The sequence below is a fragment of the Rhopilema esculentum genome, chromosome 5 (assembly GCF_057945365.1).
Source record: "Rhopilema esculentum isolate cy_ngs chromosome 5, ASM5794536v1, whole genome shotgun sequence".
Taxonomy (NCBI): domain Eukaryota; kingdom Metazoa; phylum Cnidaria; class Scyphozoa; order Rhizostomeae; family Rhizostomatidae; genus Rhopilema; species Rhopilema esculentum.
The window spans coordinates 6736450-6763434 of NC_142819.1; the positions used below are offsets into that span (position 1 = coordinate 6736450).

General features: G+C 35.9%; 2 protein-coding genes across 5 annotated transcripts in view; both read right to left on the minus strand.

Moving 5' to 3' along the window:
* Nucleotides 1-794: 794 nt before the first annotated feature.
* Nucleotides 795-6720, minus strand: LOC135689699 (cilia-and flagella-associated protein 96). The gene is made up of 7 exons (XM_065207016.2): nucleotides 6119-6720; nucleotides 5216-5435; nucleotides 4460-4673; nucleotides 3855-3957; nucleotides 2770-2846; nucleotides 1426-1604; nucleotides 795-1009 (listed from the first exon to the last, which is right to left on the minus strand). The coding sequence occupies exons 1-7, from the start codon at nucleotides 6207-6209 to the stop codon at nucleotides 961-963; spliced, it is 933 nt and encodes a 310-aa protein (XP_065063088.1). The 5' UTR covers nucleotides 6210-6720; the 3' UTR covers nucleotides 795-960.
* Nucleotides 6721-8117: 1397 nt separating this feature from the next.
* Nucleotides 8118-26985, minus strand: part of LOC135689703 (kynureninase) — a 122705-nt gene continuing 103837 nt past the window's right edge. For all 4 annotated transcript variants that reach the window (XM_089108614.1, XM_089108613.1, XM_089108616.1 and 1 more), the window contains 14 exons: nucleotides 25442-25562; nucleotides 23772-23854; nucleotides 20992-21053; nucleotides 19556-19627; nucleotides 19016-19090; nucleotides 18409-18490; nucleotides 17257-17321; nucleotides 15914-16012; nucleotides 14815-14891; nucleotides 14214-14266; nucleotides 12595-12680; nucleotides 11846-11900; nucleotides 10682-10857; nucleotides 8118-8482 (listed from right to left, as the gene is read on the minus strand). In XM_089108614.1, the coding sequence (XP_088964740.1) occupies nucleotides 8348-8482; nucleotides 10682-10857; nucleotides 11846-11900; nucleotides 12595-12680; nucleotides 14214-14266; nucleotides 14815-14891; nucleotides 15914-16012; nucleotides 17257-17321; nucleotides 18409-18490; nucleotides 19016-19090; nucleotides 19556-19627; nucleotides 20992-21053; nucleotides 23772-23854; nucleotides 25442-25562 (1241 nt within the window). In that variant the 3' untranslated portion in view covers nucleotides 8118-8347. The remainder of the gene's footprint in view (nucleotides 8483-10681; nucleotides 10858-11845; nucleotides 11901-12594; nucleotides 12681-14213; nucleotides 14267-14814; nucleotides 14892-15913; nucleotides 16013-17256; nucleotides 17322-18408; nucleotides 18491-19015; nucleotides 19091-19555; nucleotides 19628-20991; nucleotides 21054-23771; nucleotides 23855-25441; nucleotides 25563-26985) is intronic.

The window sequence follows — 26985 nt, forward strand, 5'->3', positions numbered from 1 at the left end:
AGGCAGGATAATGAATAGAATTTCCTGTATCATATCGTATGTTGCTTATAGTTTGGATGAAAATTGTAGCCAGCTTTTTGGAGTTCTGCAGTAATCTAGCGTCTTTTTCTACGATCTGTTTTACGCAGCCAGATAAGTGAAGGATGAATGTTGGAAAGAAAGAGCGCCGAAAAATGCTTCAATGAATGAGGAGAGACAGCGAGAAAAATTGCTGTCTGTTACTAGACTCAAGGGTCTGCGTCAAGAGAGGAAATTAATGTGAGATTGGTATTGACAAATTCAGCAACTTTCAAACCAACCTTTTTGCCATATAGGTCTAATAGCAGAATAAGTTATTAAATAGGTATTAAACGAGGTATTATAGGTACAATTGCAACTTATCTCTCCCTAATGTATTTATCAGCCTTCTCTGTTAGCCTGCAATACACAGATATCACCTGACGTATAGGGGTCAGTTGATACAAGAATTGAAGCAACGAGCTAATTCGAGGGCGAATATAACGTGGTCTATCAAATGCTGATGGAATGTTTGTATAATTGACTTTACGAAGACTGCTTGCTCAATGAGAAAATAGAATGAGTCTTAACAGCGTCTTGAAATTATAATCAATATAAGGAAAAACCTACATAGAATACCTTGTCAACAAAATTGTCACTGTAGGACAGCAATACCTCAATTGACAGTACTCAAACCCATTAACAGCATCTGAAATTTCGTTATCTGTAATTTTGCAAAGCTATTGAAAAAAGCAAAATTTGAGGATCTCCAGGAAACAAAATTTGAAGAGACCTGGCCTTCTTGATAATTTTTCCATAAAAACCTTAAAAACATATCTACATACATTAGGACACTACAGTAGTCTATTAACAAAATCATTCGATCAAAAATCTTGTTCCTTCCACAAATTTTCCTAGAAGATTTCATCCATTTCTTTCTAGCACTCTTGTGTATAATTCATCTCAAATTGATACTGTAACTGGCTGTTTATATGTCAAACGATTTATTCGCCTACAACGAAAAATGCCTCGAAATTAGATTACGATAATTCTCAATAGTGAGCCATAATGCATCTTGTAGACAGTGAAATGAAATTGAACGAAACAAGCTCAATCAACAATCAGCAAAAATCGTCTACTGGATTTATCAATGATAATTTCTCTGATTTCTTACGTCCTTTTTGGTAGGGTGGGAGCCTTGTTTTAATAGTTTTTCACTTTGTTAATGATGATAACACTTCAGCTTTACCTTTTCTCAAAAAATTATGTTCAGATAGTTTACATAATATAATTCCGTGTGACACTTCACAAACCAACAATGATTCGCAACCAAAGGAAAACGAGGAGAGTTAAATACGAGCTTCTAAACTTGGTTAGTGTTAGGCAATAAAAACGTACAATGAGGCAGCGAATAATCTTCAAACTCACCTTTGAACATTTTGGGATATGACAGACTTTGTAGGGCATGACTTGGGTCCCTGAGATGGTCTAAATATCTTCTTTTCTCCACCATCGTTAAAACTTCTAAATGAGTTTTTATGCACAACGTAAGGATCATTGGAATGAGATGGGTAGCCATTGAAGCAGCCTGCTTTTGAGCCGCCAATCTGTAGGAATAGATGACAGCAAGTCCATCATGAGTTGATAAGAAAGAGGAAAGAACTGAGCTGCAAGATTCCAAAATGGAAGAGGTAAACTTTGTCAAGTGCGTGAGAGACACGGAGCACAGACCAAAGCTCAGGGTGTATTTTAAAGATTTTTTATCTCTGCACATATTCCAATTTTTGAAGATTTGGTTGTTGCCTTTCAAAAATTTTCATGACCACACCTATCAAACTAACTGTATGTAGTAAAACTTTCGAATCACGCCAGCTCTCATCAAAGCTTTACAAGAGATTTCGACGAGGAGAAGCAGTCTGGATTTAAACATGATTTTGAGAATAAAGATCTCAAAGGAGAAGATGATGAACGAAACAAACTAGAGACTGAATTCGATCAAATTTTAGAGAGATTTCGTAAAATATGATCATTGTTACTGTTATGTTTTCATTTTTATTACTTTTATGCTATTTTATAAACTTGTGTGTCTATTTGTAATAGTAGTTGGTGCAATTTTACTTTTTCAATACCAAATCTCTTCATTTTAGTTTTATCACTGCACAAAATTTAAGTTTATTACTGCACAATTACGATTCATCACCGCACAAATTAGTTATCAGTGCATGTTATAATAAACCCCGCCAAAGCTACAGATTGTCGTGAAACCAAATGGAGGCCAAGAAAACCCAACTTGAAAACAATTCCTTTTAAAGACTTCAAGCCTTCAAGGAATGCAAAGCCTCTGGATATAAGCCATTCTTGATCAAAATGACTCTGCTTTTCATCATATAAGAGATCAAACAGTTAAATTAAAGATTATTGAAGATGACTCAATGATCACATGCAACCTTAAAAAAATTTCTCGCAAAACTTTCTTTTAAAGATAGGGTAGAAATTATGCTTTATGATGATAAAGCACCTAGTTTTTATAAAATTGAAATCAGTGAAGAGCAAAAAGCAGTTCTTGTGCTGTAACGAATTAGGTGTCTTATTTCATGTTATTTCATGTCATTATGTTTCTAAAAAGAAACTCAAAAACTTGTAGCATTGAAATAAACAAAAAGCTGAGTGCTAATCACAAACTTAGCTTCTCAAAACAAATTAGTATATCACAAGATGGTAGAGTTAAATAATGTTAAATTTCTTTGCTAATGTTCAATTCAGAAATCTAACCTCTTTGCCAGGAGAACTCTGTTTGAAAGGCTTCACCTCTCTTGTATCTGTCTTTGGTTCTCTTAGCGGTGGCAATGCTAAAAAGCATAGAAATAATAAGAAGGAGATTGGGTAGAAAGTTAAGAAGTATGAGAGAATATGGAAGGATATGGAATTTTTATCTAGTTTCTATAGCCAGTGGAGGTGCCAGCTACTGCGGAGTGGGAAGGTAATTGGAGCCATCTGATGAATTGTGCTTATTTACATCATTGTTTTGCTATAACGCAGTCTTGAAAAACATGTTGGAAGCATTTTTCTTTTCTTTCTTTATTTAAAGTTGGTACAATTTCTAGCTATGCATACAAGCTAATTAAAACCAACTAATTTAAATTACCAACGCTAAATATAATATGGAAGGCTAGGAGAGGAGATTAAACTAAACTTGAGTTTTTATTGAGGGCAGTTTTTTGTCATAAAATCATCAAATTTCTTTCTTTGTCATAAAAAACAAAAGCTAAAGAGCCATTAATGACATTTTTAAATTGAAGGACTATTATAAATGTCCCAATTTCTATCTTTTTTAACTTAGGAAAAACAGCTCATTCCATTGTGTATATAAGGTATTTCATAAATCTGCAAGATAGTCTCTCTCATCTTTCACTCTACTTGTTTAACACATGAGTGTCCTTTAGATTGTCATTTCTTTGTAGAAAGCCACTCAATACAATGATCCAATGCATGTCTTCAGGCACGAAATTTTACATTTCCTTATAAATATATGCATTAAATCTATGCAAAGATCACTTGAAAATCTGTAAAACCTGTTAAGAATTTTCTTTCATTTCTTTTCAAAAAAGTACCAGTTCATTAATAATGTTATCAGCACTGGTTGGTTACAAAGTTCTTAACTACATGACTTCATATTTAAAAGCAAAATGTTTGCTCAAGAAAAAATCATGTGATAGAATCTCAATAAAGGGCGGCAACTAACTGTAAGTCACATTATGTTGATCCTTAATAGCTATTAATGACTCATAGCTTTAGGGCTTTACACCTTTAGGGTTTTTCAACTACTGCACAAAGGAAACATATCAGTAAAAACTCACGTCTGTCAGCCTTGTAGGGATTCACATCAAAGTACTGCTTAGGACAGAGATTTAGCTTGAATGCTCCTCCTTTCATTTTGCCTTTACTGTCTTCTTGACCTTTCTATTATAACACAATTATGCAAGGGTTGTGTCAATAAATCATTTAGGTAATGTTACAGCATAGACACTTTGACAGGCTTTGAATCAAGCATAAGTATATTCAAAACGGCCTTGATTAAAAATTTCAGAAGACTCAACAGAAGTTGAATCAGCCTGGACCAATTCTTTCTTTTCAAAGTAAGCAACATTCAGGCTAAGAGAGTTTTGTAGAAATTAGGGTTTTTTGACAAATAGAGGTGCATTGTCAGCAAATAAAAGATGGCTAGGCCACATTTTCAGCAAAAGCAACAACACACTGAACTGAAGTTGAGTAACTATTTCAAACACTTTCTTCATTCTGAAATGAGATATCAAAAATTTAGATATAAAGAGCTTTGCAAATTGGCAATACGCTGCGATATTAGAAATTCATTGAAAAATGTCCTGCACTCCACATGTGGCTTTATAAACACAACCATTGTTGCATAACTATTAGAGAAAAACTCAATGTGAAAGGTTCTTACCTTTACTAATTCTCTTCCTCTGTCATATGGTTCAGTTGAGTATGTTTGTGGTTTACCAATTAAAACATTTACATAACCATAACCAGTCCCTTTTCTTAATGGGTTTGTGATGAAGTTTCTTCCAGGTGATGCATATGACTTTTTTCCTTTTCCTAATGGACTAAAAGCATTGACTGGACCAGAGAATGTCCCATAGTGACTATTAGCTCCAGAACTAGAAAAAACAGCTTATAATATATTTGTTTCTTATGCAAAATCAAAACAAAGCATAGTACATAAGCAAGATTGGTATTTAAGTTTTTAAAGAGTATCAAAACAGCTGGTATAGCACCAAACTATTAGAAACAACCCTTCAAAGCATGGGAAATTGATTCTTTCAAAGATTCTTACCAGAAAAGCATGGTAAAGTTAAGTGTATTGGACTGAAACTAAATGTCAATGTTTGGTCCCGAAATGATGATAAAAATTATATTTTCCAGTTTTTGAAACAATTACCATACTTGTGAATTTTGATTTCATCCCAAATTACAGACAACTTCAATAACTCATGAAAAACCTCTGTATGAGAAACATTCTTCTTCTCTTATTTTAATTATAATATATAAATACCTAAAATTTAAGCCCCTTTTGTAAACCAGCTCCAGATGCACTAGATTAGACATTAAATTGTAAATCAAGACTAAATTTCTTTGTTGTAAATGATGCCATTGATTTCAATATAAACTTAGCTAAATGCAGTAATATCTGATAACTTACGGTTTTTTCCCTGAATGACTTGGCACAAAAGGTTTCCCTAAGTTCTTTTTTGACTGACTTATTCTTTCTTGCCTTCTTCTTTTAACAGGATCCGTATATGCCTCTCCTTGCATGATTCTATCAAATGATTTATCAAAGTAGCCACTCTGGAGGGCACTTTTAGATTTTGCTCCGCCTGGGAGAATTTGCTTTCCCTTTGAAGCATTGATATTGAATGGCTCTATAAAAATAGTAAAATAACACATAAATTGTCATCAAGATGCTAAAATGTTGCCTCTGTCATAAAATAACATCTAATTAACAACAAGACATACTTCCAAATATCAATTTTCTTTTATGTATAGCCTACTGAAGATTGAAGAATTTCACAATTAACCAAATGAATGATATTTATTACAGAAAAAAGGTACACATGTAACATAAAATTCTTGCAAATTACATATATTTATTATCTATAGAATATGGTTTTTCTTTTTTATTCTTTTCATAAACAAGAACAGCCCCTTGGGGCCATAACATATAATATAATGCAATAAATATTAATAAGAACAACGAACTAGAAAAATGAATCATTCCTATTGCATCGGTGTTGATTGAGAATCTCTGGCTTTGTAGGCTAAATCTTAGAAAAATAGCAAGGTTTGCAAGCTGCTCAATGAGTCTGACATGATGTTGATGAAAGTTTGTTTATTTCTGAGACTAAGAAACCGTTTATTGATTTATTTTTGTCTCAAAGTTGCATATGGTGTTTAAACTCCTTTCGTGGAATGAGCTGTAAATCTCCAATATGGGGCCTTTTCTTTTGGTGTGTTTAACTTTTAGGCCCCTTGCTTTGTAAACAAATGATGAAATACGTACATACACAGCAGTTCCGCTATAACAAACCAAAATCAAGACACTTACTACTATTAGGAGGTACATATGGGTCACCAATAGATATGTAGCCAAGCTCGCTGAACAATCCTAGTCGATTGAGGTCGTTTCTTGCTTCCATCTTGTTCCTTCTTACTACCTTCTCGCACTTCTTTTCGGTGTGAGCGGCTGTGATTTTGAGTCCTTGTTGCCATGGCTGCTGCTAGTGACAAAACTCCACCGCAGTTTCCCAAAGGCGGTCTGGGGCAGCGCGGTCCCGATTTCAAACACTGATCTAGAAAAAAGACTGATCTGTGTTTCAAAAAAGTCTCTTTTCTAGATTAGTGATCTGTGTTTTATACAAACACGTCACGTACACATTCGAAACGAGCTGTTATTCCCATCTTCTTCCACAAGCACAGGCTTTACGGGATGGAGGCAAAATTCAAAAAATCTAGACCACGCTCTTCTCATTCTTAGAAAACGCCCGTTTACCCATAGGGTACGCTAATTCTACCAACTGCGAATGCTAAAGGTTAAAATTTGGTTATGTAAAGGAAGTTTCAAAATTATAGAACCACGACACTGAAAATGCTTTCCCAAAATATTAACCCTCCTCAAAAATTTCCTTAATTAGCCAATCCTTATCTAATCAAGACGAAATGCAACATCGCTCTTGACGAGAAACGGGGGGCGTGTCCAATCCCCCAGTCCCCTCGTGGTGCCACCATTAAGCGCAATCGGGTATGCTGATGTTTGCCCCTGACTAAGGTTCTGGCCTAGCAAAAAATCACACCTCGATTAAATCATAGTTGATATGGTTTATCATAGTTAATCACACTAGATCGATTATGATTAAATCAGTTTATTTGGCGCATACGCAACGCGAGAGCCTTATCACAACCGAGACTTCGACAAAAGGCCACATTTATAAGCACGAATTGCAACATCACAAATACTCCAATCATAAAAGTTGACGAATAATTCTTATATTTAGGGTGTACAGCAACCATGTTAAACAACAGATTAATTTGTGGTTGAAAATCATCAAAATAATTTTTTTTTAAAAGATAATTTTTTCTAAGCAACTTTATAAATGAATTAACATGTACACAATGGAGGTTTCAGTAGTTCATATATCTGGAAAAAATCGCTCAAAACAACATAGAACAATTTGAAAAATGCTTTTCTAGCACAGCGACAGTGACATAAAGGTTAGGCCACCTGCTTGACATATCTTTTTCAATAAAATCGATGGAACCTACAACCCAATCGCATAGCAGCCGAGGGCCAGAAAAAAATACAAAAACAATATTGTTCAACGGCAGCGGCATATAAGTTTCTGGTGACACACCACAAAATTTGAAGATGGCACGAAAAAGCGGAAGCAGATATCATACTGAAAAATTTCTCGTCCTGCACTCTTCAGAATATAAACGTCGGATAAAGACAAAAAAATAAGCAGAAAATCTATATCCAGGTGTTGATCGAAAGGAATATAAGAAGAAGAAAGACACGTTTGATTGGTTCTTTTCTGAACTCTCTCCAAGAGAGAACAACAGCTTATTAGTCAACAAAGACAACGACCTATTATCAATGCAAAACTTGTTGTTTTTGTTAGTTAGTATCAAGATAAATCAAGTTAGATAAATCGTTCGCCGAGAGAAGAAGGCTTAAGACAGTTGAGTATCCGTAATTTACCTTTAAAGCCTCTTTACTATATTTTTGTACCCTTTAGATGCCTACGCGCAGTTGCCAGGATGGCTGTTTCAGACACTGAACAGGATGCAATTTAGCCATGGATCAACACAAAAATATCATCTGCTTCTCAGCTTTCAATCCTAAAACTACTGTTATTAAACATAATACTCCCTATAATTAGTTTGAGAAAATTTCATAGATCTACGTTCATAACAGTGCTCCTAAGTTAACGCGAATCTGATTCTTAAAGGTTATTGAAAATAATAACATTTCTTCCCAAAATGAAGGCTAAGATTTTTGCTGTCTTGTTTAGCGAAGGGCAACTCACAGTACGAATAATACGAAATAATTGATTGTATAGTACTTTGTTGAAATTGTCACTCTATATATTTTGGTCTAATTAAATACAAACATAATTTACCAGAGGTAATATACTACTACAAAATATCATCGTTTACAAACCTACCCAGCTATTCAGTTATTGGCAGAATATGCCATGAAGTAAAAGTCATTAAATAGTTTCTATTCAGCCTTGACAAACAATATTTTATATAAACTAGAAAGTAACTTGCATTCTCATCATTTAGTTCCAATCTGCGCCAAAACAGTGTCAGCAGATTCCTTCAGAACTTTGATGAAACGCCAGACATCATGAAATTTGTTAACCATAGGTACAGGGGCTACACGCAAAACATTTGGTTCTCGCTTGTCACACTACGAAGAAAAGTAACAAGGTCAATTTCAAAGAAATAAAGAAATTGAAAGACGGGAGAAGGTAATGAAAAATGAAGGTATGGATAAATGTAAGGAAGAAAAAGAGAATGAAATAGATTAGAGGAAACAAGGAGGAGACATAAAAAATAGATGAAAGGGGTACAGGAAGAAAGAAAGAAATAAAGAAAGGAAAGAGGGAAGGACAGAGAAAAGGAAGGAACGGAGAAGAAAGGAATGGCAGAAGAAATAAAAGTGAGAAGGAAAGAAAATAACAAAGGAAGGAAGGAAGTAAGGAAGGAAGGAAGGAAGGAAGGAAGGAAGGAAGGAAGGAAGGAAGGAAGGAAGGAAGGAAGGGAGGAAGGGAGGAAGGGAGGAAGGAAGGAAGGAAGGAAGGAAGGAAGGAAGGAAGGAAGGAAGGAAGGAAAGAAGGAAGAAATGAAGGTAGGAAGGAAAGAAGGAAGCAATTAAGGTAGGAAGGAAAGAAGCAATTAAGGTAGGAAGGAAAGAAGGAAGAAATGAAGGTAGGAAGGAAAGAAGGAAGCAATTAAGGTAGGAAGGAAAGAAAGAAGCAATTAAGGTAGGAAGGAAAGCAGGAAGAAATTAAGGTAGGAAGGAAAGAAGGAAGCAATTAAGGTAGGAAGGAAAGAAAGAAGCAATTAAGGTAGGAAGGAAAGAAGGAAGAAATGAAGGTAGGAAGGGAAGAAGGAAGAAATGAAGATAGGAAGGGAAGTAGGAAGAAAGGAAGGTAGGAAAGAAAGAAGGAAGAAATGAAGGTAGAGAGGAAGAAAGGGAAAAAGAAAGGAATGAAGGAAGCAATGAAGTGAGGAAGAAAAGAAGGAAGAAATGAAGGTAGGATGAAAGAAAGAAAGGAAAAAAGGAACGAAAAGATCGAACCGAATATCCCATAAACCAGCCATTCTTAAACTCCAGCCCGCAGAAAGTTTTTATCCGGCCCGCCAAGCGCTTTATCTCAAAAAAATATTTGTGGCTTACACTTTGAAAATTTTGAATTCGACTTAGTTTCGTTTTTGGACTGCTCTGATATTTTCTTTTTCTTTGCAGTAGATGATAATGTGCGTCCCGTTGACCAGTAATTGGTCGGAAAGGGAGTACGAAAGTTGGAAATGCTTTATATAATCATTTAACGGTTTTATAGCAAAATATTTTACTGCTTTCATTGGATTCAATAGGTCTTTGATAAACTCGCCATGACCTCAACCCTTCCTCCGCTTTCCTAGATTTCTGAGATAAGTTGACCCAACGAATAATAACGTCGTAACCTAAAAATAGCACAACTATCTTCTGATTCAACCTGGCAAAAGAAACGCATGCTGCAAACTTTTGTGTAAATATTTTTTTGGCTTTATATACTTTGTTACAGTTTAAATCTTTTCGTCCCCTTCCCCCAGAAAGTTATCCCAGGCCTTGGGCGTGTAAATCCGTCAGGTATTGCACATCGAGCCAATCCCTCTAACATCAAGCCAGCATCATGTTCCTAAATGTTATCATCGCCCTCCCTTTTTCTCTCCTCTTATCCACCATTCCAAAACTTATTTCATGAAAATAAGCGCAAGACATAGATTTATGAATATAGAATCCAACAAGAAATAATAGGTCTGGCTATCTTATCTCTAAATTAGCCTGGTAAGTATGAGATCCAAACTTCATTTTGTGCAACTTTTTTGACACAAGCTATAAAAAAGTCGAAAACTCAGTGGCCCCCGGAGAAAATTCATATGTTTTTCTGAGCCGGCACTCAAAACAATTAAGAACCCCTGCACAAGATCCTGAAGACAATAACAACACTTAAGACATATATAGAACAGAAAAGACAGGAATACAATGAGAAAGAAGTTTGAGAGATGTAGTTTAAGAGATGAGTAACTAGCGACACTCCTGTGAATTAAAGGTGGGAAAGAGCAAGCAACATATTAAAAATTCAAATTCTGTAGATATATTGATCACCCTAACCTAAGTATGCTGTTAAGATTTTAATGGTAGGGAAGATAATGTGGCTGTTCAACATGCTTGTGACGTATGTTATTGGGGTTTTTCAAACAACTAACAGTGCCACTACATCCTCTGTAGAAAGTAGCTTCGCTGGGTCAGATGAGTCCATCAACTGGGTTCTATGCTGAACTAATTTAATTGCTTTTACGGTACGAAAAAAGCTATTAAAATATCTATAGATCAACTTACAACAACGCCTCTTTTGTCCAACTCTTTTTTTATGTCCATAATAGGAAGTGAGAATCTCACTGACAGCTGGCATCCTCTTTGGTTCGGATCACGAGGAGTGACGATTTCAATATAAAATTTTCCAGCTGGATTTTTTCCTTTCCCAAAATTTTCTTCTATGAGCAATTCCAAATATCCTGTGGGGCATAACAGAATTAACATATTATTCAAGGTAGAATGATTGTAAAAACCTCAACGTAGGATATCTTGACTAGTCAGATCTGTAAAGCTATTGATTTGTTATTGATATCTTTCCCTCTATATATATGTATGTATGTATAATTCGCCAAACTGGAAGTATTTACAAGCTATAAAGAATATAATTATATAACACAATAATCAAAATACCCAAATTTCAGTTGCAGGGATAGCATTAAAAGGTCAAGCTGACCTTATTTCATTACTGGTCTCCTAATAGGTGCTGGTCCCCTTATAGGTGCTGGTCCCCTTATAGGTGCTGGTCCCCTTAGAGGTGCTGGTCCCCTTAGAGGTGCTGGTCCCCTTAGAGGTGCTGGGCTTCTTAGAGGTGCTGGTCCCCTCATAGGTGCTGGTCCCCTTATAGGTGCTGGTCCCCTTATAGGTGCTGGTCCCCTTAGAGGTGCTGGTCCCCTTAGAGGTGCTGGTCCTCTTAGAGGTCCTGGTCCCCTTAGAGGTGCTGGGCTCTATAGAGGTCCTGGTCCAGTTAGAGGTCCTGGTCTCCTTAGAGGATGATACAGGAAATTTTGACTGTTGTTAGTTACAAAGAGGTCCTTAGTAGTAGACATATATGCCATCTTCCTTGTCCACTCTATTTTGGAAAAAAGTTATCTTTGGTCATAAGTGATGCTGAAGATGTTGATATTGGATGTTGATTTTAATGCTGATGGAAGATTATTCCATATTTTGGGCCCTAAGTAGGATAGGCACGTTTGTCCAGCATTGCTTTTCCGAAATTGTAGGTCTTGTTTATACTTTTGTCTTCGCGTTTTTGATCTATGCATTTGAATCATTCATGAAAACAATTTTGTAACCGTATTTCATATTCGTTTTTTCTATTATTGGGCTAGATTCTAACATATCTAATACATATGCTTTCTAAACAATGATTTTCGAGTACGCAAACTACCAGAATTAGTTACAACATACCAGTTAACATAAGAGATTTCTCTCTAAGTTTCTCCATTCCAACGCGATCAAATATCTACAAATTTGGTACAAAACATGAGCTTTACATATTAAAATATACAATGGCAGCAAAAATTTTAATCTCAAGGCTGCAACGAGATTTTCAAAAAAGAATGTTAACTATTCATAGAATGTTTCCCTGGGTACTAGAGCCAGAAGACCTCGAGCGCGTCTATAGAAATCCAAGCAGAGAAGCGAAGGAGCTTACGCCACTCCTATCTTCTATTTCCGCGCTCGAATTTATACGGCTCTGGTACCCAGGGTAGTTAAGTGTACACGTTATTATGATTATGCCAAACCCAATGATTTTTCTTTTAAATGGGTTTCAAAAACTACGACATAAAATATATATACGGGTAAATAATTCTTGTTCTGATAAGGGGCCTTCACTTGTCCCTTGTGTAAACAATTGAAAAACATAGTCTCCTGAAGCAATAGAACTTCCATCAGGAACTCAAGGCTAGTGAGTATTTCAAACAGGATATATTCAAAGAATTCAGTAAATATACAATGTAAAAAAAGTTAGTATATAATTCAATTGTACAGCTGCACTTCCATCATCAATAGACATCTCTTAATATCGGACATACCAAAACAATATCATTCCAAAATTTATCGATCATTGTCAAAGATTTGTAAAATTAAACTCCGGATAATAGAAACACCGTAATCAAATAAACCTATGGAATCTTAAGCAAAAGCAGGCTTACTTCAAGAGACGCTATCAGGCATACGGTAGCGAACATGTTTGCATTGGATATCATAAAACCAGCAGCACCAGGCGATAGATCCATTTCTGTAACAGTGATGAAATGGGATAAAAGCAGCTCATGATGATGAGATTTAAAGGGCAATAGCATTTGCATAGGTGTAATTATCCGGGAATTGGGCGCGTGGTCCTTGCTTCCTTCTCGTTCCATTATAGCACCCACGCGCAGGGGCGTTGTAGCTAGACGGAACACCGGGAGATTTCCGGATGGGCCCTTTACAAATGACATTGAAATAAACAGGAAAACATTTTATGCCAATAAATCTTTGGTGCAATACTCCCTCGTTTACATGTAGACTCAAGTTCATAATAAGAATTGAATACTTTGAGGTCAATATATATACAATCAGGGCACCGCGAAAGGGGTGCGTATGATTTGAAATGAAGGAAGGAAGGTCAAAGAGAAGATGACCCGCTAGAATGAGGCTTAGGGGACCATATGGAAGGGCTTTTGCTTTCTAGAATAACGTAAATTCCCTAACTAGCTTCCTGTAGGCTTATTGATTTAGGAAGTTTTTTAGCTGTAGGGTTGTACGAGGAAGGCACTAATAAAAATCATTTCCAATTTTTCATAAAATAGCTCGCAAGTATAAAACTGAGCGCGGAAAGATATTTTAGGAAAAAATATTGATATTTCGTTTTCTTAGCAGTCTCTTCATCAATATATCCTCATCGAATTTAGACGAAATACATTGGGTTTTTAAATTGGTCGCTGAATTGGTATCAATCATTGGATAAAATGTGTAAAGCCCAATTAAAACTGGGAGCAATGGAGAGAGGCTAACGTCGAGGCAAAATTGCTACTGTATTAATCATAGTGGAAATTTCTCACTTAACGGTTGACCGATGGTCAGCGATAGATTATTCAATACAATATGACATCACATACAAAAGGTGTTAATCTTTATTTAGCTTGTTGATTCTGGTGACTCTAGACGTCTCCGCACCGACACTCGTCGTGCATCAGACAGAGGCTATTGAGAAATCTTAGTTTAGCTGAACTATGCAAACTTCTGGGACACAAGGACACAAACATCTATTTAATGCTTCTCTGTTTCTGACTGGTTTCAGTTTGCAAATATATGAGTATCTTTGAGATTTGCAATATTCAAGAAGACTTGCTTTTTAGCATAGAATTCTGTTTTAGTGTCATATACATGAAATTTTCAACCAGCTTCAAAGTAGTGAGTTCAAGACTGTTTCGCCTAAATGGGGTGCAGAACGGAAATGATCCAGCATTGAAAAGATCACATTGATTTGGTCATCGCGTTCGTTTATGAACAGTTCCAATTACGAAATGTTATCATGGTTTAGGACTGAGATTCAACTCACTATTGTGATTATGAGTGACGCCGATAAAGATATTATTAAGAAAGGACGCTGCCAGCTCACCAAATAAACTAGGACATCTAACCAGGAAGCGATCATTAATTGGGCTAACCACACAACTCAAGTTTTCAGTGGCAGCAATCAATCATAGACTTTTAATCAACTAACAGTCACTTAAGAAATGCTCTTTACTGAAAAACAGACTCCATTAGACGAAAATTCAGCACTAACTGTTATCCATTGTGAATCTAGTTTCGAGCCTATGAGCCCACCAGCCATTCAGTCTAAAAAACAAAAACATTTTCAACACGCTAATAAGCTCACGGACTAGTAGCGAATCAAAATAATAACTTTATTCTTAAAAGCGAATAAATCACATTTTCGTAGGCAAATGTCTAGACAATATTCTTAAACATTAATTACACCGAGTCTTCAAAGGAAAAAAATTATTATCGAAATGTCAAAAAGTGCGAAAGCAAAGGCTCAATGAACATAACCAAAGAAACATCTGAAAACCTGGAATCAAGTTTCCAAAAAAGGCTTTAAAAAATTGTCAATAACGGAGAGAAACGTAAATGAAATAAATGTCAAGTTTTACTGAAAAATAACGATCTCAAAAACAAACCATACGATAGACACACCTTAAAAGGGGAACTTTTTAAGCTCGCAATGAAAGTGGTTCAAAATCAGGGATGAGAAGATGTCATCATTGACAAAAACGTTTTGGGAAGTAGCTCCTGTCCGTGGAACTCACAAAGTAACAAATGTCTTATACGATGAGTTATGACGGAGGACATGAATGCGGAAAGAAATATAAGGGAATGTTTGAAACCTGGGTATGCTGTCGTCTTTGGTGTGTTTCTCGTTTACGAATATACCAGCTATACCACCAGCTCCACTGGACAAATACTGAAAAAAATACCTGATTGTGATTTCTAGAAAGTGCCTAGTAAGATTAAAGAAAAGTTATGTACTTAAATGATCTGAAATACAGAAGCGTACCGCAAATAAGAAACATTAAGACACAGACCCTGACTTTCAAAATAATACCCCGTTTCATTAGAAACGGGACAGTTCTGAAAATACTTATAGCTTATTTTTTATTCAAAAAACTATATATAAACATACTAAAATCTTTGAAAATCATAACAACACTTTGATAATATAGGGTACGACAGTGCTGTTTGTCAGGCTTAAATGATATGTTAATCGGTCGCACATGATTTTTCTAATCTCTGATTTGAAGTTTATCTCATTTTATAAGAAACAAGCCAGGCATGAAATTGAAAACGTTGTTCCTAATATGCGAGACACAACAGTAACTATAATTGCGATACGTTAATCTCAACAAAGTTCAGTTCATAGGACACTATAACTTCGTACATAGGACACTATAACTAAGTTTTTAGAAAATTGATGTATGAGTGGTTAATTTGGTTTGACTGGAAATTGGTTGGCTATTTGGAGAAAGAGGGTTTTCTTCATGAAAACCAAGCTGCTGTAAAATAAGAATCTAAGCAGAACCAAAGCCAACAGCTGTTGCATTTGACGAGGATAAAAGAAACAATCATTGATGGCCGATTCATTTGTCAGCTTGATGACTAGAACATATACAATGAATTGCTCATTAGTTGCAATGAATGAAAATAAGCCAAATTTTCATCCCCACTTTTCAATAACATACGCAGTAAGTTGCCGTCTGTAGGAGTACTGATAACAGGTTATTAGATCAATTCAAGATTTCTACTTTCCATTGGTTGATTAATGGCGTCTATTCAAAACTTACAAGCCTATAGTTGTCTGATGAACGCACCAAGCGTGAAATTCAGAGTAGGAACTTATAACTGCCCTGTTGTATACATCGAAAGAGTGCACAGCCTATATGGCGTCGAGAATTTAATAACAAACCAGCAATTTTCATTCAGACTAACCTTATAAGTACACCAAGCTGCAAAATCAACATCCCAGTCATGAAGGCTCATCGGTACATTACCAACAGCATGTGCCAAATCGAACCCAACAATGCACCCCTTGATACAAAGGTATAAAATACAAAAAAAGAGTAAGGCTGGGGAATTTGGTGAGATTAGGAGGGATGGGGTGGCTGTACTTGAGGTTTTAAAGCATCTGGCACAGAATGACAAACAAATTGGGGTTGTAAAAGTACTGCAGAGTATCAAGCGAGAATTGCAGCATTATTGTAAATCCTAATGTCAAACAGCGATTGCAATATAAATTCTTAGGTAGTTCTTCAATAGAAAATACTACGTAAACTGTTGCTTAAAAAACATCTTTCATAGCTACGTCAAAGCACAGAGACCATGGCGATCACATTATCGATGGCCGCGAGGAAAGCCGATGAGAATAGAAACAGCCATACCCAAACTCTATCTTGTTACCTAAGGTTTACAAAATTTGGGGGTGTTGTCAAAATGAAGGGTAATAGAGGGCCCTCCTCCTCACCCCTTCTCTTGCGTCCCCGTGCGCGAGTTTATCATTATGCCTTTAACATTTATGATATTCTTACTTCAACTATTTTCAAGCAAATCAAAAAGACAGCTTCTTTGATAAGTTGTCTCTCTTAGTTTTTAGAAAAAGTTGTCCCCTTTTATGAGACATTACTTAAATACATGATTACCCCGACAATTCTAAGGCTAGACTAATACGGATTTATGCCGCGTTCGATTTAATTCGAGAGAAATTCAAATTCGAAGCTTCGAAACAGCGGCCGTCGTAACAGTAGCTTTTTATAAGCTGCTCTCCTTGGAATTAAATCCATTAGTATTTGCCGCACTTCATGGAAAAGCGCGACCAAAAAGCGATGTTGGTATTTAAGATAGAATGTGTGCCGCTTCTTATTCAGGTTGGTTTTTTTAATCACAAAATACTAAAGATTCATCGTCGATTCATTGCTGATAAACTAATTTGCGCATGTGCTGCGAATACACACGTGCTCTGGGTATCATTAAAATTCTCAAAAAACGGTCATTGCCGTACGTATTTCACACTAGAGTCGTCAGCACCCTGTTTCGAATTGAATGCCTGCAAATCCACAGCTTTTTTCATGGAAGACATTAATGTAGAAGCTCTATCAGCAACAAATTAATTATCTGTTTAATTGCAGTTACCACGAGTTTCAAAGGTAATATGCACGATACATGGTTATAACTTTTCATACAGTGATAATTGTACTGTTTTATGAAATGTTTCCATAAGGACTGACCTGGATCGATTGTGGATTGCAATTATCAAGTTCAAGTTCTAAATGACAAACCTTTCTATGTCCTGCCTCGGTAATTGCTTTCATGTCAAATAACTGACCAGAATAGTAGTGAACGCCTGGAAAAATAAAAAAATTTATTGATATAGTATGGTACGACTTTTCCAAACCTCGGCGAGTTGCTTCTTAGGAACAATCGTTAGTACTGGTTTACTTGGTAAAGATAACCAAATAATTAAAAACCGAAGTACAGATACTGTTCCCATTAACAAGATTTGACTCCAAAACGGTTACCGTATTTCCTCTAAAGAGCGCCGAGGCGTTTATTACAAACTCCAAATTTTGGATGCGGCGTTCAATAGACGGCGGCGTTTATCAGAGTACGGCGTTCATTAGAGGAAATACGGTACTCTCTTGAAATCATCGAAACCATGCCTGTGGCAAAGCCTTTCCTTTATTTGTGACTTTACAAGATTGACATGTAGTACTTACGTTGTGCCTTAAATTCCGTGCAGACTTCATTGAGAGTTGGCAACCCATCCCCAAACTCAATACTGATTACCGCTGATATCAGAATACATATTGCCCAAATTTGAATGACAGGGGAGGGGGGTTAAATCATATATGGATGCTACCCTCGCGTGTTAATGGGCCTGTCACAACAAGTGCGATCACAGACACAATCACCAAGTGTGTGCAGACGTTTCATAACACCAATCCTAACCCTACGCTAATTCTCTGTACATTCAAACTTTCTATGCACAAAACGTTCTGAAAATTTGCAGGCCACCTTGGGTTTTGCGTCCATCTCCAAAACATAACCATCCTATCTTATATCTTCTTCATTCAATAAAAATATTATCAATTCAACTTCTTTGCTGTCTAGAGTAGCGCTTATTTATTTACAATCTAGAAAAGCATCCTATCGACATCTTTATTAAACATAAAAGCATAATATCAATATAATTTCTGTCCAGCCGAGAGTAGCGCCTATATACGTGTCACTCTGTCGTTTAATATCAAGCATGCATCTTATGAAGATAAAGTCTTTTGGCTGGCAAAAGTGTAAAACCCAATTTTATAGGTTCCAGCTTAAGTCAGAATGCAGAAAGGCTAATGAAGGAAAGGTATAAAGATGACTCAAATACAAGAATCATATTCCGTGTTCTACAACAAGAAACTTGATTTAAGGTTAATTATACATACCACTGAAGAGCACTAATGCAATGCTGTCTCCTTCCTTTTCAATTAAGCTCACAATATCCTCGGTCCTCCAGTTTTCTTCCCCCTAAAACAAAGTACTTTCTCGATACAAAATATTAACTTCACTGTTTAGTTGACCTCAGAGAAAAGAAAAGATGACTGAATTTTAAAAAGACCAAAACAAGATTTGATTTTGGCTGCTCAATAGCAAAGATACTCTCAAGTCGAAAGGATGGAAGATTTCCCAAATTTTAATAAACGAGGTGTCATGAGTCAACGGGATGGGTGGAAAACTTCCCAAATCATAGGAACGGGGTGAGTGTGTAACAGTCACTTTAAAATAGACACATAAGGAACATAAGCAAATGCTGGCTACTTCTGGGATAAAGATTCCTGGGCAGAATTTCTTCTAAAAACTAATAGGGGGAGAGGGGACATTTATTCCAGGCTCGAAAAGAAATGTGATTTGAATTTAACAGGCAGCAAAGCTACTTGATTATTTACATCTCCGTTCGTGATTTACAACAGAGCCCTGTTAAAAACAATTGGAAGGGAAAACAAAGATGATGAAGAGCACCGTTGTCAATAAATTTCATTGAAGATAACTTACCTCTCTTATTTTTGCTAAAATCAAGGCATCACTTGGATCAAATCCATGGAGCCTAATTTGCGATTCAACGGCATACTAAAGAATACAAAAAATACCAGATTGGTTCTCTAAAAAATAGCCACAATTTTATGGGTTCAATGAAGGTGTTATCTGCATTCTTAGACTGTCTCTATTACAAGGTATATTCCTTGATATTGAAGATATTAATAAAAACACCGTTGTAAATTTACCACTGTATATACTGCATTAAACCACAATCAACAACACTACAACCCTAAACAGACGTTGCTAAGATGTTACATCCGTCCTTCCAACTTAATGTTAATATGTCTACTATAAACATACGAATGCCCCAGCATTGAAAGGCGGGGGAAAGGTTGAACGATTGTACTTTGCATGCAAATTGCCCGAGATTTTCAGGCATTATCTTGCAAACTGCTGCTTCCAGTATGAGATGGTTACAATTCTGAGAGAAAAAAGGCTTAAAAAATTTCATTTAAAAGAAACCATTCATGGAAAATGCAAGAGGAAAGGACTTACGTGGTCAGATGGAAAGGCCTTGTCTTCGATTAGAATACGATACCTTGTTGGAGTTGGTCTGTAGAATGGGATCTGGAAATAGAAATCAATCAAACACCTAAACATTTGACCCCCAAATGACCTAAACTTGCAACATAACCAAAGCTTTGCATATTTAGCGTCATATGTAATTCTTTTTGCCCCGTTTTAGTATTATTTGGTGAAAAGATCCCCAAATTGTAATTTTCGATCGACAGATTGTAGACCTTTATCAACGCAAAAACTGGCGATCTTAAAGCTGAAGTTTGAATTCCCTTGGAAAAGATCTGATGTCGTTAAAATTTGGTCACCAAAGGGATTAGAACAGAGACAGACATACGTTAAAAAGAAAACGTAGATGAGAGGAAAGATGAGCTTGGGGAATAACAATTTTCTTCAAATAAATGTAGTTCAACTGATTATTAAAATCCTGGGCTCTTTTTCGGCAGCTGTTCGATTCAATAATTCACAGTTTTTCGGAGAACGCACATGGTGCATTCACATCCATTCATCAAAAGGCTTTCAGGTCAAGTTCTAATCAGAATTTTCTGTCATGTCTACAAAATGAAACGACGTTAAGAAAATGATAGAAATGTTGTTACGGGACATTTTGAGTCTAGCTTGAAAATCATTGGCAAATTTCCAAAGACCAGAATAATTGAGAAGTTGCCACCATTTCATTGTTAAAAAACCATCTTTTGTGACCTATCTGTCTTTAAAAGTGGTGTCTTTTTATGCAATTGCAAACAATCAAACATGTGGATATTTTTCGTGTCATTTTTGTCTTTGTGTCTTCACATTATAAGAACCACTGGAGCTGAAACTTTGCAAAAGAAACCCTCGTCTTCTTAAAAACAACAGTTTCTTAAAAGATCGAGGTTTTTTAGGGTTTTTATTAAGTAAATTTGAAGCCATTTTACATTTGTCTTCTATGTATTATTCACATTTAATGAAACCTAATATATGGAAGCTTTTGAAGTCTGAAGTCTGAAGTCTGAAGGAAGTATGAAGTTTATATAAGTCTAACGGGATATTATTTGAACAAAAGTTGTAGCTCCAAATCTTTAACAGATTATCACTACAACGATGGATATATCTGTATTACAAAAACTATCGTAGCATTTTATGCTCTTTGGTTTTCGTACATTATACTGTACGGTTAAAGGCCGATTGCCATTTGACATTTTTTGTGCACGCGGGCGTAGCGTCCAAATCTGAGCATGCGTAGCTAAGTGCTGCTGTCAAGTGGCCGAGCGCGCAAAAAAGTTGAGACCCTATCAACTTTCTGGCGCTCGCAGCGGACGCAAAATCTAGACCACTTGATTTTAACTACGCATGCTCAGATTTGGGCGCACACAAAAAATGTCAAATGGAAATCGGCCTTAAAACGTGTTTGAGATAACTGAATAATACCTTACCATTAGAAAATGCAAGTTGACGGTAAGTGAGTTCATAATGGCTACTTCTGCAGGCTTTGCACCTAAGATATAATGGTTTTGATCAAAGAATGTCGTAACAGGAACAGAAGTAATCTTTCGGTTCAAGAACATTGAAATAAAGTAAAGGTGAAAAAGAAAATAAAGTAAAGGAAAAATCTCCCAAACCACAACAATAGTGTAGCATTTTCTAGCTAAGTAAAATTTTGACACTTTCCTGAATTTCAAGTGCAGAGCTGGCTACAGCGGAAAGATATCACTTAAGCTCCTGGTAGATTTTTTATGAATATCATAATAAAAAACAATTTGGAATTTAAGAATTCTGTTACACAAAACTTAATTCAGGACAATTGTCTTGATCGTATGGGAAATGAAAGTAGAAAACTGTTCAATGACTGTAGTACTTCTAATGGCAAACTACTGAAAAATTCCCGTGGGATGACAAATTTTGAATTCTCACATCACTATCAAGTAGACATTACTAGCTTGGGGTAGGATAAATGCCCGTCTTTTGAAAGAGAAAAAGTAAATGGACTGTTTCCAATGTTCTGTTGTGATGTGGGACTGTCAGCAAAAAGATAAACAAAACAGAAGCTGGGAATAGCGCTATTTTCACATTTTCCTTTCTAAAGAAAAAACATAGCCGCAGATATGCGCGATGGTATTTTTCACATATGGAAACCTTCACTGGGCATGAAGCTCTCAATAACCAGGAAACTGATGGCAACTCGTGAATGATCCATTTGTCGTTTGTTTTAGCTGAATAACGCAGCAAGAGAAGCTAAATTTATTTAAAAAAGCAAGATACAATTTTGTTGCACCTTGAAACAGGGAAAACGTTTTCAACTCAGATTTTGAAAACGAAACACAGTTTGGTTTCCATGTTGCACCTTCTAAATCTGTTTTACACTGCTAAAATTCATTGACACAAAGCAGCATGCATTGAACATTGATATGGGTGTCAAAAAGGGGTTTATCGTTTACCATTTGTCGTTTTAGCTGAATAACGCAGCAAGAGAAGCTAAATTTATCAAAAAAAGCAAGAAACAATCTTGTTGCACCATGAAACAGGGAAAACGTTTTCAACTCAGCTTATGAAAACGAAACACAGTTTGGTTTCCATGTTGCACCTTCTAAATCTGTTTTACACTGCTAAAATTCATTGACACAAAGCAGTATGCATTGAAAATTGATATGGGTGTCAAAAAGGGGTTTATCGTTTACCATTTGTCGTTTTAGCTGAATAACGCAGCAAGAGAAGCTAAATTTATCAAAAAAAGCAAGATACAATCTTGTTGCACCTTGAAACAGGGAAAACGTTTTCAACTCAGCTTATGAAAACGAAACACAGTTTGGTTTCCATGTTGCATCTTCTAAATCTGTTTTACACTGCTAAAATTCATTGACACAAAGCAGTATGCATTGAACATTGATATGGGTGTCAAAAAGGGGTTTAAGTAAGTGTAAACTTATTAAGCAGGGCGAATTCTACTGTTCCTTCTACAACGCCTCCTAACAACAATGGAAGGTTTATAATTTTACCTCGCTCTTTTTTCTGCTTTGCTTAGAAGAAAACAGAACTGAAAAACTTGTTTTGAGGAAAATCTGAAATGGGGAAATTTTGTGACGTCATCATTAATCCCCTCTTCTACTTAATGTAATAAAAATGCTATTCACCAGTCTGTCATATTGTGCTTGGTGAAATATAGGCAGGGCTATATTCACTGAACATACGATATACATAGATAGATAGACCAGTTGCATTTTCAGAGCGAAAACTGTGGGAAATATTTAAAGAAATGAATGAAATAATGCTAAATTATTCATAAAACCATTGGTTTTTTGGGGCTCATTTGGTTTATCTTTGGTTTATTCTTGTAAACATTTTTCAGAAGTCCAACTGAATGGAATAAATAGCCTAAGCATGCTTCATTAACAAAAATTATCCATTGGTGCTTTGTTGATGGGTAAATATTAATCTTTTTATCGCAAAATAGATCCTTGCTCATCCTTATTTGAGGAAGCATGCTATAAACATTATTAATATTATATTCAGGGCAGCATGGAAAGACGAAAAGGCCTCAAATCCTATATAACATAATCTTTTTCCTATGTTTTCAAGTAATATGAATAACCGGGGGTGGTACGGAAAAAAACTTGACAGCATGCAATCTCATTCGAAAACAAAATGAAAGTCATCTTTGAATGAATTCTTAAACAGTGTAAAATTGAGAGAATCATGGTATATCTCCAGCAGTATATACTCCATTTCTTGTCAATTTCTTTACAAATTGCTAAATTTTTGACCTACGCTATCAGCAACACAACAAGGATAACGCTGCGACAACTAATTCTATAAACTGGTCTCATTGGAGAGTAGAAAACTAGATTGGGGCCAAATTAACTTATTGAGTCACAGCCCCGAGAATGTTAACTCTCTATATCCTCGATTAAAATGTCCCGATTCCCCAATACCCCCAGTCTTCTGTAAATAAGCCCCAATACCACTAGATCCCCCTGTCCCGTTTACCCAGTCCCAGTACCTCTAATTCCCGTACTCCGAGTCTACTTTACTCGTGCTCCCTGCCCTAAGTCCTACTTGCTCTCTGCCTCGCATACCTCCCGTTTACCGTGCCCCTATTTCTTTCATAGGGCTGCTACTGCTTAACTTTTATCATATCACTTGATGACCTTGAAAAGCTCCTAAAATATGATGTTTTGTCATACATTATATGTATTATGCGGGCACAACATCACATTACCTACAAGTTTTGCTGATGGCTCTACTGCAAAGTCCTCTGCCTTCTCCCATGGAAAAGCACCATGATGGTGGCCATAGAGAGCCCTATAACACGAAAAAGGATACAAAAATAGATATTCTGGCGCCTCACTGATCGATAAAGTAAATTGTTTAACACAAATATGACCGAAGGGATCTTTGAACTGAAAAAGCAGCAAGAAGCAAATAAAAAGTATGTCCGCGTCATCAACTGTGCAGTGCATTTTTCATATCTAAACTGTGACACTAACCCCGAGTTAACAAAGCAATGGCTTTTTATCGCATGGACTGCGGCAATGCGCGACTATATGGGTATGCGTTTTCAAGACTCTGTTTTATTTTAGAGTTTCCGAGTAATTTTTCCCAATTTGGAAGGCAGAAGAATCAATGAACATCTAAAAAGGGAAGCAAAGCCGTCACTATGAAGAGGGGGGGGGGGGGGGGTTGGTTATGAAGGATTATCCCGTCGGTCTCAAAAACGTGCTCTCAATCCGTGCTTTCAAAAACATTATCCCGTCGGCCGATTTCAATCCAGCAAATGGAACCTGGACATCCCCCTTGAGCATAGTGGATAGCGACTGCTGAGCATAGTAGATAGCGATCAACACGGATGTAAGAGCGATGGCTACTTTAAAAGTGTTTACAATCTACAATTTACGGATAAAAAGCTGCGATGAACCTAAAAACGTTGTCTTAAACATTTCAAGACTCTAAAGCCATTCTATTGGCCATGGTAAAATGCAAAGCTACTTATTTTTGTTCATTGGTTAGAGGAAATAAGGTCAAGTTGTTTTTATAAATATTAATATTGTGAAGGTATTAATATTAAAATCAAGAAATATTATGTAGAAATCGTTCAGGTATTTAAAAGCAAGTGGGTGTCTTCACCAACAACATTTGAAATTGGCCAAACAGATAGAATTGGAGAAGAAAAGACCTCTATCAATACTTCAAAACGAATGCATGAACCTGATTTCTTATGAAGCAAATTATTTTCATCTACTTTAATACTAAATCATGATTATGATCTCTTTTTAATTTTGACAGAGTAAAATGAGGAAAAGTGTCTCTTGAATAAGGAATAGTAATGCTACCTCATACATTAATAAGATAATAGTTTTTTAATTAAAAAAAACATGACACATCAGGAAAGAACAAATGACACGGTATTCTATCAGTTTATAAAAATTTTTATAGAAAAGATAAAAATGTATATGAACGCCACCCTCTGATAAATGGCACCCTCTATTGAATGTCGCACCTTCAGCCAACCATTTTGAAAAAAACGCCGCCCTCGTTCATTAGAAAACACAAAACTATTTGAAAACTATGAAATTTTTATGTCATAGAGACGAGGACTCTGATGGAGGCAGGGGTATTGACATTCCTCAACATTTTCATAACATGAAGACATCGTTTGTAAACTTTCAACAAATTTCATTTTGTATTAAATGCAGCCCTCCGATAAATACTGCCCTCTATTGAACGCCGCATCAAATAAACGCTGTGGCATTCTTTAGAGGAAATACGGTATGTTGATGTGATTATTTCTGTGAAACTAGTGAAAAGTAATTCAGATGGAAAATGAATAACAATAAATTTAAAAATAAGTTAAATTTAACTGCAATGTCCAATACTGTAAAACATACTTACATTTCTGACCATTTCTTGACTTCATTTTGAACATAATCTGCAGTCTTTTTTGGCATCAAGCCAAGAGAGTTGCTACACAAGTAGATACAATCCTCTTCGCCTTCAACAAGGTTCAAATCAACTAAAAAAGTAAATATAATAATAAACTCGAGTGTTTTATCAGAGTTCCCTTACAAGAAACTTAGATTTTCAGATTATGGAAATAGACCTCAAAAAGTTCATCTAAATTCTTTTTATGCAAACAGCTTTAATAAAATGTTTAAAGAAGACTGTTAATAAATATTTTACAATTGGCCTGATATTTATTTTTTAATTCTAGATGACAGCTATCTACAGATCATGTAATCCGGGCTAAAGTATGTTACATAAAAGAGAGAAATAAGGAAAATGACCTGTCGAATCAATTGAATGAAAATTGCTTTCTATAGCAAGGCATGTGGGCTTTTCAACCCCCAACTGACTAATGTCCAATTTTCCTGGATGATTTAAATATGTCAAAAAGGTTTCCCAAAGTTTTCAATTAAAGTCTCTGAAAGCAAATTGCTTCATTCTTGTGCTTACATTCTAGCTTAAGATGCTATCTGAATATGAAATGAAATCCTAAGGATTAATCATTTTGCTTGAGCTAGAGACAAATCTTTCACACCCACTTTATGGCTGTAGCCATAGTTGGTTGCTGAATATTATAATGGCCATCACAGTGAAAGCTGAAAACAGCTGTATCAGATTAGTACAGAGATGTAACTAAACTTAAGTGTACTTCATAATGATAAATATTAAATATATTTGGGTTTCTATAAAATCAGTATTTTCAAACAAATTTGTGACCCTAAAAGAGCCCCTTTTTCTCAATTTTTTTAAGTTTGGGCTCAGATAGTTGCAAGTGAGCATGTCTATTAGAGTAGCTCAACTGACCAGTGGAACTGACAATGATTCCATTCATTGTCAGAAATGTTTAATGGCAAGTTATATGATATTAAACTGAAAAGACAACCTCCTAAACGAGATAAAAAAGTGGCAAGACTGATAATATTTTATATGACCTAAAGTGTACTAGAATAAAGTACATGAGCTTGAAGAAGAAAGCTACAAGGAAAGAAAACACTGGTTGCAAGAGAATAAAGAATTTTTCTTGGCCCCATGCTTGCCCCCTTCCCCCATTTTTGTGCAAAAGGCGTAATTGATGATTTGATGTTTTCTTCAATAGCTATTCATTCGCTATTGGTTTTGTTAGTGTAGTTTTCTTAATGCGAATTTATTGCATTTATTTAAGAAGCTAGGGCTCCTGTGAAGCATTTCGGTGTTTAGACAAGTTGAACATAATTAAATCTTGATTCCTTTCTGTAAAGTTACCAGGAAAATTTCATTCTTGATATCAACTTGATTCTTTTTTATTCTATATTTGTTATATATTATAATAATTATCCAAGATTCTGCTTTTTGGAGTGGGGTGAGCAGGGTCATTCTCCAAACCTAGCTTCTCTGCATCCCATTGAAGGCCCCCTTTACTCTGTAGCCCAACATAGAGAAAGGCAGACCCCTGT

Bases quoted from the DNA above. Each gene is read 5' to 3' on its own strand.
- LOC135689699 (XM_065207016.2), bottom strand. From the start codon at position 6,209: ATGGAAGCAAGAAACGACCTCAATCGACTAGGATTGTTCAGCGAGCTT. The intron at 4,674-5,215 runs GTAAGTTATCAG...TGTTTTTTCTAG, and splicing joins AGTCATTCAGGGAAAAAACC to TTCTGGAGCTAATAGTCACT. The intron at 2,847-3,854 runs GTGAGTTTTTAC...TATGCTTTTTAG, and splicing joins TCCCTACAAGGCTGACAGAC to CATTGCCACCGCTAAGAGAA.